Below are 12,261 nucleotides of genomic sequence, written 5' to 3'. Positions count from 1 at the left end.
CTCCTGCAAAAGCAACTCCCCCCTTCCCGCCCCCCCGAGATCATCCCAACACTTCCCTTTGTGCAAGCTGAACACGGCAAAAAAAAAAGGAAAGGGGAAAAAAAAAACCAGGGAAAAAAAGGGACTTTTAAGCATTTCTCTCATCTCCTCAAAGCTCAGCCTAATTGAGAGCTAGCAAAAGAGAAAATGCTTTCTCCTCTCCGGGCAGCCGGCAGCGGCTGGAGCAGAATGACAATGCTGGCCCTGCAGAGAGACCCAGCTCCCAGCATCCCTGTCCCGCATCCCAGCGGCTCCGGATGCAGCTCCCAGCCCCACCCGCTGCACGAAGGGTGCTGGTGTCCGGGGCCAGCCCCGGCACCCAGCGGGGACCCGGCTAATGAAGGTATCAGTCCCCGGTGCTTTTGCAGCGCCTTTCATCTGAGGCTCTCAGAATAGAATTAAATCTCCCCACAGCTGCAGAAGGGATGGGAAGTGGCTCCATTATGTTTTTCACGGGGGAAAGGAGGCAGGCAGGTCACTCGCATGGCAAAGCTGGGAGGGAACCACGGGAGGGGATGATTCTCTCCATTGCAGGAGTAAATGGAGGCTATTTATTGCTTTGAAGCCCCAGGAGGCTGCTGGAGCTCCAGCTTTTGTGGTTTCGGAGCTGGAGGTCCCCCTGCTCTTTGCTTTTAGCCAGTAGCTGGTCATCAGCAGCCCTTCAAAGGTGTGGGGGGTTTGGGGGGAGCTGGAGGGGCTCTGCGAAGCCCCTTCCCCTCCCTGTGGGGCTGCTGCTGCTGCTGGGGACCCAGGGGACAGAGCAGATGCCTGGGCATCACTATGGCACAGCACATCCCTGTATCTCTCGGTGAGATCTGAGCCAAACAAATCTACCTTGGGAAAAGATAACGTTCTGATTATAATGATCACTGTTGGTTTTGTTTTAAAGGGGCTACAAAGCAGAGAAGCCCCAGGTTGTGTTTTACACTGCCAAGGGAGCCCCCTGCTCCCTTCCCAGCCTGCTCTGAAACAAAGATGCTGTGGGGTAAGCTCAGAGCATCTTTGCACACATCATAAGCTCAAAGCACTGAGGAAGGACCCACCCACTGACCCACATGGCCCCAGTTCCAGAGCTCCAAGATTTGCCTGAAGTCAGTCTGGATTGAAAAGGAAGGAAGAAAAAAGAAAGAGAGTTTTACTAGGGAAAGAACAGAATCTATTTATACACCCCCCAAACATCACTCCTGGTGCTCAGGCCACAGACAAGCCTATTTCCAGCAGCAATAAGGGCGAAATGGCAGTCATAAAACTCCAGTAATCAAATGTGAAAAGCACAGCCCAGTTCATTATCACCGGGGCGAGCTGATAGAGACATTTTTAGTTATCAAATATTACCAGGGAGTTGATTTTTACCTGAGTTGTTTAAGCCTGCCCATCCTCCTTCCCTTTTCTTAGACATTTTGCCACGGGGCAGCATGGAACATTTGTAATCAGATTCCCTCACTGAAGTTAATTACGACGCAGCAATAAAGCCTGGGTGCTTTCCATTTCCACAAGTATTACTTTGAATGAAAACCAAGTCCTTTGTTTTGGCATCGATATTTGTAATTTTAACATGAACCCCGGGGTTTACTCTTGATATAAATAGGCACAGACACCTTCACGTTGCATTATGCTGCACATCTATGTTATATTGTCTGGTAATGCTTTCACGTTATTTTATACACACTTGCCTGCACAAATATGTCTATATACTGGAGCAGGTATGAGAGTTCTCTTCTGGAAGCTCTCAGAATTAATTAGCCCCTTGTCACCCTGTTGATGTGAGAACAGTAACAACATCCATCCTCTGCAGGGCCCAGGCTGACCCAGCACCCCAGGGAAGCGTGTCACCGTAGTGGGACTGGTCAGGGGGTCCTGTGTCCCTCCAAAACCATTCTGGATTAGGGAGGAGAGGTTTTAGCATGGTTATTAGTGAGGTGCTCCATTTTAGGCTCCAATCAACACCACCAAGCTAAATTTCCATTACAAAGGTGTGGGTTAGCCACTTCAACCTAACGAGCTGGTGCCTGCTTATTGGAATAAAAGGCAGTAGAGTTTTGTGGTTATTATTGCCAGTTTAAAATTACTGTCTGTAATTACATACAATTAGATGTCACCCTCTAGCTAAACATGCACAGAGGAGAAAAGACGCTGGAATTTAAGCAGGTCAATATTAATGGCTGGATTGTATTTGATAATTGAAAGTGTCACCTCCATTAGCTCACCCTGATAACCAGGCTTGAACAGCCAGCACCAGGATGTCCAAAATCCTTCCCACTATTTGCAGAGTGATTTGGAAGCACCAGGGCAAAGCCCATCTATTCGTGAGGGGAAATAAAAGCTGGCCTGGGGGATGCACAGAGCTACAATGGGGCAGTGGGGGATAAACACAAAGCTGTTTGGGTGCTGGTTCAGAGAGAAAAGGTGCCCCAGGCAGCCTGGTACCCCCCTGGGTACCCCAGCTCAGGGCTGTAAGAGCAGACTTGGAAGGGGACATTAGCTTGGACCCACATCCTTACCTGGATAAGGTCCAAACCTGCTGCTTCCAAAGTGTGTCTGCGTGGCTCCTCACTCCTCTGCTCTGGATATGGAGAACGATGGAGGGCTTGAAGCCATCTGCCTTTGTACAACCTTTATTAAGCATCACTTGACCCTGTCAGTGCTGATAAAGCCCTGTGAAGTGCATGCCAGATAAAATGTAATTTTTAATTGAGTACACTGATGATACTCAATACTCTAACAAGGTGCATCCCTCCCATGTCTCTGCTACAACACAGCAGCCCTGAGCAAGTCAGCACAGAGATGATCATCTCCAGAGACACCCTCCCCCTTGCAAAATACCATACCCCTCTCCTCCAGCCTTCAGGAAAGCTCTGGGAACCTCACTCAATTCAGCTCATCTTTTATTCCCGGTATAAATTTAGACTGGTGAGAAGCAATCACCCCCTCTTTCATTCCCTGACTCCACAAGTCATGTGAAAATTCACTCCACATTGGGTCGACAACCCCTGGTTCAGCACGGGAAGGGTTACAGGACCACCAGTTAAGAGAGCCCCTGGGATCATCCAAGGTCCAGATTTACTGGTTTAAAGGCTGACTTGTTGCCCAACTACCTTGCTAAGGTTCATCTCAAGCTTTGCTCTCAATTTGAAGGATAACAAGCTAAAATGACCTGCCTGAGGAGCAGACTGATGCACTGGCATGATGTGTTTGCATTAGCTTCAAGTAGGAGTAGCTTCCCACCACTAAAACAAGGGGCTGGGTGTCAAACCTCTGTGTAAAAACTACACCTCGGGGCAGCGCTGCGCTCTCCGCTGTGATCCAGTGTGCCATGCCTTCCCCTCCTCGGCTAGATTTATCCTTTCCAGTGCCTAATTTAGAAAGAAAAAGAACCTCAGATCCTTCAGGAAAGGGAAAAAAAAAAAAAGCAGTAAGACCTTTTGTTGTGGATCTCCATGCTTCTTTTCTAATGCTTCCTTAAGGGTCTCCATTTTTCTGTCACTTACCATCATCCAGGGTAATTTTGGGCTGTTAGAGAAAGTTCATTGCTGTAATTGCAACCATATTGGTCATTAAAGTTGACAGACAGCTGCTGAAGTCGTCACTTGCTAATTCCTGCTACTCAGCAGATGCCTCTCAGCGTTCCCTACAACGTTAGCTTGAATTTATGAAATGGCAGCAAATGCATTTTACCTCAAGGACCGATAATTCCGAGGAGGGGAAGACACAAAAAGAACTCACCCAGGCCTTTTATTTGTAAACAGCGATTGCCTGCTCCTTCCCTGCCTCACTGAAGGGCCCAGCATCTCCTGCAGTCCCCGGGGCTGCCGGCGCGTCCTCTCCTGTCCGCGTGCATCTCCTAAGAACCAGCTCAGCCCTTTGGGTTCCTGAGTGAGGAAAACTCAGCCAGTGCTGCAGGAAAACTCCCTGTGCTGCAAAGGCAGAAGTTGTTTTTCAGAGGCAAGAGGCCAGGGGGGGATCTTAGACCCCGTCCAGCCCAGCTGCACTCCCACCATCACTGGGCAGGGGTTACTTCCAGATTTCCAGTTACCTGTTTAGTGCTGGTGTAAATATTTACTCACTGATATCCTCAGCTTATACAATAAATGCCACACACCACATGTTTGAAATACAAGGACCTGCTCAGGAGGGCTTTTTTTAACCAGTAAACTTTATTTATATATAACAACAGTACAAAGTGAGTCCTTGGCTTGCAAAATAGGAGTGTTTCATATTTACAATAGGTACACAATAATATATTAGAATAATAACAAAACCCCCTTTTTCCTTGGAACATTTTTAAATACTTAAACTTTCTTACATTTTTTTTCCCCACAACACTTGTAAAAACAACAACAAAAACAAACAAAAAAACCCAAACCAGACGATCATCTTAAAAAAAAATAATATATAATACAGAACTCCAGTGTGTCAAGTATAACGGGGAGGGGAGGAGCCAGAGAACGATCTGATGGAGTGGGTACAGCTACAAACCAACTCAGCGTTCCTGCCAACACACAAATCCCCTAAAACTGGCACATGATTATTTTAAGGAGGATGGGGGGATAGAATCAGAGCCCGTCCCATGGCTGGTATCTCTACATTCAGTGACATTTTTGGGGACTCCCGAAGTTTTAGTACCTGTGCCCTTCCCTCCCCCTCACTGCTTCCCACCATAACGCCCCCCAAGGTGCCGTTAACACGACTGCTCATCAGTAAGAGAAGGATGTTTTAACCACAGCATCTTCCCAAGCCGTGAAATAACGTGGCAGAATCAGCTCATCACCTCATTCGCTTCCTGACAGCTCCTCTTCCAGGTGCACCCTTCTGCTGCCCAGTCCACGAGACAGAAACATCAGATGTTGCATGAACTCCCAAGCTTGTTTGAAATGGAGGTACTAAAAAATCATGAAGGAAAGGCCATACAGGAGATCTCCCCTTTGATTTGGCAGCCTCAGGAGGCCCAGAGGGTTTAGGATATTGTCCGTGCGATGGGATGGACCCTGCAGGTCTCTTGAGTGTGTTTTTATGTGCTGCAGGAGGGTTTTTTTCCAGTATTATCTGACTTTTACAAAGAAAGGGGAGGAATGGGTAATAGGGGGCAAACAGAGATCCAAAAGAACAAGCACACAGACACTTGCAGCACAGCCAAACACCCGCTCTGGGCTCAGTCAAGGCGTTTGAGCTGCTCCCAGCGCGGTGACAGCAGCCGCATTGGCACAGACACCCAGATGGGACCTGGAGCTGCTTTTCCAGCAAGGAACAGTCAGTCTCTGCCAGCCCACATTGCCCCGCTGCCATCACCCCCCACGCACCTCCCGTTGCCCCCCTCCCTAGCCCAGGCAGGCAGTGAAGCATCGGGGCTGTGGGCTGGTACTGGGGACACGCAGGAGCCAGGAAAGCCTTGCCTGCCCACCCTGCCCCAAACGGGACCACTGCCCAAAGCCAGGGATGCTTTGTGGCAAACAGGCTTTGCACAAAGCCTGACAGGGGGCAAAACTCAGTTTGAAGACCCACATCCTCCTCCCCTTCAAAACCAACCTGACCAACCACCTTGTAAACTGCACGCTGAGGGGTGCTCAGCTCAGCAGATCCCAAAGGGCACCTTCTCCCCAGCGCACACCAGCACCTTCACTCCAATTCCTTCCCCACCAAATGTGCAGTTTATAGGGGGAAAATAAAAAGCATCCTGTCCACGCAGGCGCTGGGCGCCTTCTCAGCTGCCATCAGCACTTTGCCTTTGGCCTCTTAGCTGGTTTTGGTGGCCTTGGGCAGCGGTGGGGGCGCTGGGGGGGTGTTTTCACCAAAGACACATTCACTACACAGACGGGACTGCTCACCTAGCTCTACCGACACGCAACTATATACACAACGTCGCAGCTCCCTGCGTTATTGGCTTGTGGTTTATGGTACAAATGTGATTCTGGAATAGGATGGCTGAAGCTTTGTGGCATCTTAATGCATCTTTGATGTCATTTATCCTTCTCTGAACATTTTTTTTTTTTTCTCTCTCCAGGGCACAGTCACTCGTGAGCTTTCCCTGATGTCCCAGCTTATTCAAGTCACTCTATCTTAGGTTCATTTAGTTTGGCGAGCTGAGTCCCCGTGACAGGTGAGCTCTGACAGCACTGGAAACTGGATGGAGAAGAGCCAGTGAGAGGTGAGGACGTGGCTGGACTGCTGCTGGGAAATGGGCTCGAGGCACAGGCTTGGCCAGGAGCATCACAGGGACCGTGCCGGGAGCTGCTGTGCCCTTTGCCAACCTGCTGCCCTGGGCACAGGGTGATGGCAGTGGGCAGGTCGGAGTTCCTCATCCCTGCCGCCTGCTTGGGACTTCTGGAAATAAGACCTTGCTTGTAGGTCGTGCCCAGGGGAGGAGGGAAGCGCTCCAACCCTTCCTTAAACGACTCCACTGAGGCGCCAAGTTGGCAGCGTGCAGAGATGCAACCCCAGAGCTTTAAGCCCTCTTCCCTTCGTCCTCTGTACGCCTCCCCAAATTGCATCCTACCTTATGATGGATTTTTGGTGAAGTCCAGTTGCAGGTAGGAGGGAGAACGTACGCGGGGATGGGCCGTTAGGATTTTAAGACAGTGTGTTGAAGGCACTGCTGTGATGAAGGTCTCTCCTGCCACCCCGTCCAGCGGCTGCGCACTCGCCATCCCCAGTGTCGCAGCATCGCGACCCTGTGGGAAGGCATCGCTGTCCATCATGGCCACGTCCAGCCCCCTGGACTGGTCCATGCTGGATCCCACGGGGCCTCCAGCATTTTGGTTGTGCTGATCTCCTGCTTCCCTTTAAAGATAAACTCATCCTTTATGGCAAAGCGTGGACCACTTGACGTCCACATCCTTTGGTGGGCTGCAGCGTTGTGGTGCTCCGCAGCGGGGCTCGCGCGGAGGCAAGCTTGCCTGCAAGTTAGACTCTTGTGTATGGGTTTTTAATAAAGGCTTTCAAGGTGGAGAAGCGTTTGATTAGCACCGTGCTCCCCCTCGGAGTGGGTGCTTTGATAGCTCATGAGCAGAAGATTAAATGGAATTATTTAAGCAGCGACACCAAGGCAGAGAGATTCCGGAAAATGACGTCTCCCACTTTGATGTCGAAATACCTGAAACAAAGTGAACTGGAGAATCAAAACAGACACCGGCCTTGCCGGAGGAAGCGGGCAGTGAGAGGGAGGTGAAATCGTTTCATCTAAGGCAGAGTCACTGCCCCCTCCTGACCAAACCTCCAGTCCAGCTTGCTGCATGTGCGAGGAAAATGCTGTTTTGAGATCTGGAGCTTCCCCCTCCTGAAGGAGCAACGGAAAAGCCAGATGCAAACAGGGCAATGGATTACAAGTGCTCTGTCCCAAGGGGATATGTTGCTTCGTTCCATATAATTGCCTGTAAAGATCCATAATTAATGTCAACCACCACCAGTAGATTATTTATAGGCCACCCCCTTCCAGCCAGCACTGTGCTCCCTACGCCATCCTCCTAATGCCTGCTTAGGTGATGGAAGAAGTGATGTTGCTGAGGCTTCCCTCAGAAGCCAGCCAAAGAGGTGACAGCGTACTGGTTGGCAAAGTGCTCCCGCTGCTTCCCGTGTCCTCCTCTGCTCACATCCCTCCCACAGCACAGCAAACTCACTTGGTTGTCCCCTCCTCTCCTTGGCACTCTCCTGTATTCACAGAATACAGACCCATCCTTAGCCAGCTGGGACATGTTGGATTCTTTAACCCTTGCTCGCAAACCAATCCCTCTGGGCTCTGCCATTATTTCCCTTTTCACCCCACACTTCTACCTGCCAGTATAACCCAGTTTATGGGCCCTCCCCCCAGCTCCTGGGGGACCAAGCAGTGCCGGCAGCCCATCGTGCTGTGCTGTATGTACAGCATCTCCAGCATGGAGGCATCCTGCCTGCTGCCTCTCCTGCCCGTGGGGCAGCCAAAATGCATCGCTGCAGCACCCACCACCCTCCTCACTGCCCAGCAGACCCCCTGCCAGAGACCCTAGGGACCGCTGGGCATCTCCACCTCTGTGAGCAATCCCAGGGAAGGGGCAAAGACAAAATGTTTGCTTACAGCCAGGAGGTGGAGAGCAGGGGGAGGTCAGCAGGTTCCACAGCGGCTGCACAAAAGCCTCTTGAACAGATGTGATGATAGAGGACCACGAGGATGCAGGCACACATCCACCTGCACCCAGCAGGTCCTTGCTTTGGGCAGTACTCTTATTTTGTGAACCTGCAGAGATAACTCACTTGGACAAAGACTGAGGAGAGTTTGGACACCTTTTGGGAACCGTCCGAGTGCTTTCTCTGGGTTTCAGGGTGCCGTAAGCATCCAGTGAACGACCTGCGTCCTGCACCAGCCATCATAACTAAAGCACAGGTCTGGCAATGGCTCACCTAAGCTGCGTGCCGGGTCGCTGTGATGGCAGTAACAGAGACCAGTAAAAAAGTGAGAGCTGGGGGATCCGGAGACCTGCCCCATGGGAGCAGGGCAGGCTGGCAGCTGCTGCAGTGAGGGCTCCTTGGCCACACTTCAACCCGGCATCCTGGACACTCGCACTTCTTCTGCCTTTAAAATCAGGTGCACTGCGCTGGGGAAGGATCCCTGGGATGGGAACTCTCCTGATAATGGGCAGTCCAAATCCTGCTCTGCTTCTCACGTCCATCCCTTCCAGCTCTCTCCATGTCCCAGTCAATCCCTGCCCTCCCAGTTACAACGCTCAGGCTGTTGTTAAGTGTCAAGAACTTATTGCACGAGGTTGATGGTTGGTGTTTTCTTCCAGAGTATTAAGCGGGGCCCACAGAAACTCACAGAAGTGGATCACCAGAAGAAGGTGGACTTGGCATGGCTTTTACTGAACGGTAATTAAACCTACAAGTTTCCTGAGTATTTCCCTACATGCTTCTCCCCGTCTGCTCCCCTCAGGGCTGCATCTCAAGACCGGCAGCTCTCCCGGTGCACGGGGAGCCCACGGTGACCCCCCTGGGCTCCTCTGGGCAGGAACGGTAGAGGACAAAGAAGAGGATGGATATGAAAATGGATTTTCCTTTCACACACACTGGCTGCAAACTAAGGTCCCAGTCCAGCCCGGCGCTGCCCGAGCAGACGCCCAGAGCTATTCTGCTGCCAAAGCCAAGCTCATGCAGTCAATAATTGCATTTCCATTAGACCTAATCACCCTGTCCTCCCCACTGCAGCCCGCACAAATATCAATATTTATTACAGAGAGAAATATTTACAGCGTTCCTTCCCCTCCTGGCACTCCACAAAGGGACACACGTACGCTTTGGTGTCTTTTAAAGAAATAACACTGACAAACATTTGCCTGTCACTGACCACAAGAACACACGGCACCGGGGCCAGCAAGGAACCGAGTATCACAACGAGACGCCGAGACAGAGACAAGACAGCAGCGTGAGCCGGCCCCGGGAGTGCTGGTTAAGGTTTTCCCTTGCCTGGAGCAAAGATTTCTTCCCCCCCCTTCCCCAGTGGAAACCCAAGCGCCGTGCCCGACCCCGAATGCTGGCAGAGGAACCCAAGGGGAGCCTGTGCTGATCTCCTCTGCAAGTCAGACAGACAAGCAATAAATATCTCCTCTCGCTACGTCGAGTCTTTTCAAGTATCGCTCACTGTAAACATCGGGGTGTGGGGGGTGTTTGTTGGTTTTGACTGCAAGAAATCAAGAGGTGGCTGCTAGAAACCACCCCAAAACCCAACCAAGGAGGCTTCATCCCAGCTCTGCCCAACAGGGAGGGGGCAGCCGGCTGCTTCTGCTCAAACTGTACCTGCAGAAACCGGCAACGCGCTGACCGGGCAGGACCGTGGCCAAGCCACGGCTCAGGGCATCACCAGATCACCGCGGCGGCACCGGCATCCAGCGAGGCGGAATGGGGGTGGAAAAGGGGAAAGTGTTTAAAATCAGATCTTTCCTCATTCGACAGTAAATGGGATTTAAAAAAAATATATATATATTGACACTATATAAATACATAGATAAAGCTGGATTTCAAGACAGGTCGGATGATCGGATGGTTTTGCAATTCAGGTAAAGTTCCTTCTAGTGCCTATGAGTTACTCAGCCACTGAACTATTTTCCGGCTAAACTGCTATTTTACTTCGTGTAAAAAGGTGTGGTGCAAACTTGTGCTCATGGTTTTCTCCAGGATCCCAACAAGAAGACAATGTCGGTTTGCCAGGCTTCCCAACTGGCGTCAGAGTCCATTCGCAGAACGCCTGAGGAGGCTCTGGAGGATGGGATGTAGAGCTGAACCTTGTTGCCAGGATTATCTCTGTGGCCTCTCTGGGTTTTGTTCTCTCTTTTTTTTTTTCTTTCCCTTTTTCATCTTCTTTTCTTTTTTTTTTTTTTTTTTTAAAAAAAAACCCTTTAAATAAAGTTTTATTTTCTAATATACATCAAACGATTTTCATGCAAAGCAGCGGTCATGGAGACATCCAGACTTTCCAGGTTCCTCCTTTTAACGTACGCTCGAAAAAATGATCCACCTTGATGTGACTTTGATTGAGATGCTTTGTCTGTTCCTCTTCCTGCCTTTCCAGACCGGATCCCACACGATTTTCAACACAGTCAGCCCCTGGGCCAGTCTCTGCTCCCTCTAGAAGAACCTTGATATTTATACGTGTCCAGCGCCCTTCTTGCCTGTTCTCCCTCTTCATTCCCGAGAGTCCATGCAACCCTCTGCCCTTTGCTGCCCGTGAGCACCGCAACCTTTCTTCAGCTCTCAATAGACATGGCACCAATGAGTTGCTCTACTTTGTATGCCAGACGCTGCCTACGTGCCTGTTCATCCTGCTCCAGAGCTCCGATGAGCTGGGACGGCCAAAATCAACAGGGAGAGAAAAAAGAAGAGAGAGAAAGAGAGAGAAGTCAGCATGTGGGAGGGGGTGTAGGGGTGGGTGGGCAGTGAGATATGAGCAACTTGCAACGTGGATGTGGGAAACTTGGATAGCAAATGGCGAAGCGATGCGATGAGCGCTCTGCCACACTGCAGCCATGCTCATCTGCTTGTTGGGCCGCTCGGTGTGTTGCCCACAAAACACCATCGTCCTCCAACTCCTGTACTTTGTGCTGCCACATTTCTCGTCTCATTTAGCATGGGAGTTGTGAGATTTTTAAGCCCTAATCAGCAAACGGCTGCAGCATCGTACGACAAACGCACACAGGCAATTAAATGACAACCCCCCCTTCCTTTTAATGGACATAATTGCAAAATAGGTTGTTCTTGCACTGAAATGAAGGGGTGGAACAGATGGTGAGAACTTGGTTTCAAGTGACGCATTCATTAAAGGAGCTCCTGCTGCCAGGGATTCTTTGCAAACAGGAGCCTGCGTCACTGCAACATGGGGTTTGCACCACGCTGCTCCCTAAGGATCGGGATGTTTCTGAGGAGCTTTGCTAGGTCATGGATTTTCCACTGCATTTAGGAGCGGGCTGGGCTGCACTGGGCATACGCTGAGGCTGAGGAATGCAATAGAATCATGGAATCATAGAATGGTCTGGCTTGGAAGGGACCCCAAGGGTCACAGAGCTCCAACCCCCTGCCACAGGCAGGGCCACCAACCTCCAGTCCTGGAGCTACACAAGTTTGCCCAGGGCCCCAATAGCTCCTATGATAATTTAACTCTTGGACCTCCTGGGAATTACAGCACAGGACCTGGATCAAGTTGAGCATGAACAGAACAGAGCGGGGCAGCAGCGGTGCGAGCTACAGTGGTGCTACACCAAGGAGGAGGGAAGAGACAGGAGCTCCGGGTGCTAGTAAGGGGCATCACTGCCGGACCCACTACACGCAGCTCCTCTCCCACGCTGCATGTGCTGTGGGGTGGCATCGCCTCTCACGCCCGCCCCAGGGGACACCCACCTCTTCGCTGTACTTGCTGACGTAGGAGTAGATCTCGTTGAGCGCGCTGAGCATGTTGAACTCGGCGGAGTGCAGGCGCGACTGCTCGGCGAGGTAGGCGTTCATGTCCTGGTCGCTGATGGCGGGGAGCTTGGCGATGTCTGCGTAATACCTGCAGGAAGGAAGGGGCAGCGGGGGCCATGAGAAACATGGGGGGGCTCAAAAACACCCCTCTTCTCCTCGGGATTTAAACTAAGCTTCGCAGGGAAATGAGCATCGCTTTGCTTTATGGTTACGTCTAGCAAAATGGGATCCTGGTCATTAGGAGCTGAAAAGACAAGCAGTGATGTTCAGCAGTGCTGAGCTGGGCCACCAGCTCGCTCCAAGAGCCAC

General features: G+C 51.0%; 2 protein-coding genes across 2 annotated transcripts in view; both read right to left on the bottom strand.

Moving 5' to 3' along the window:
- Nucleotides 1-6,761, bottom strand: part of CD34 (CD34 molecule) — a gene marked incomplete at its 5' end in the record, with an annotated part of 38,124 nt that extends 31,363 nt beyond the window's left edge. The window contains one exon of the mRNA XM_084275827.1: nt 6,582-6,761. Within this exon, the coding sequence (XP_084131953.1) occupies nt 6,582-6,761 (180 nt within the window). The remainder of the gene's footprint in view (nt 1-6,581) is intronic.
- Nucleotides 6,762-10,742: 3,981 nt separating this feature from the next.
- PLXNA2 (plexin A2) overlaps nt 10,743-12,261 on the bottom strand; it is a gene marked incomplete at its 3' end in the record, with an annotated part of 157,022 nt that continues 155,503 nt past the window's right edge. Inside the window, exons 31-32 of the mRNA XM_084275874.1 lie at nt 11,890-12,040; nt 10,743-10,838 (exon numbers count right to left, since the gene is read on the bottom strand). Of these exons, the coding sequence (XP_084132000.1) occupies nt 10,743-10,838; nt 11,890-12,040 (247 nt within the window). The remainder of the gene's footprint in view (nt 10,839-11,889; nt 12,041-12,261) is intronic.

The sequence above is a fragment of the Gallinula chloropus genome (genome assembly GCF_964237585.1).
Source record: "Gallinula chloropus genome assembly, chromosome: 27".
NCBI lineage: Eukaryota > Metazoa > Chordata > Aves > Gruiformes > Rallidae > Gallinula > Gallinula chloropus.
Note: the sequence above shows the minus strand (reverse complement) of the source record. Positions and strands in the feature narration are given on the sequence as shown.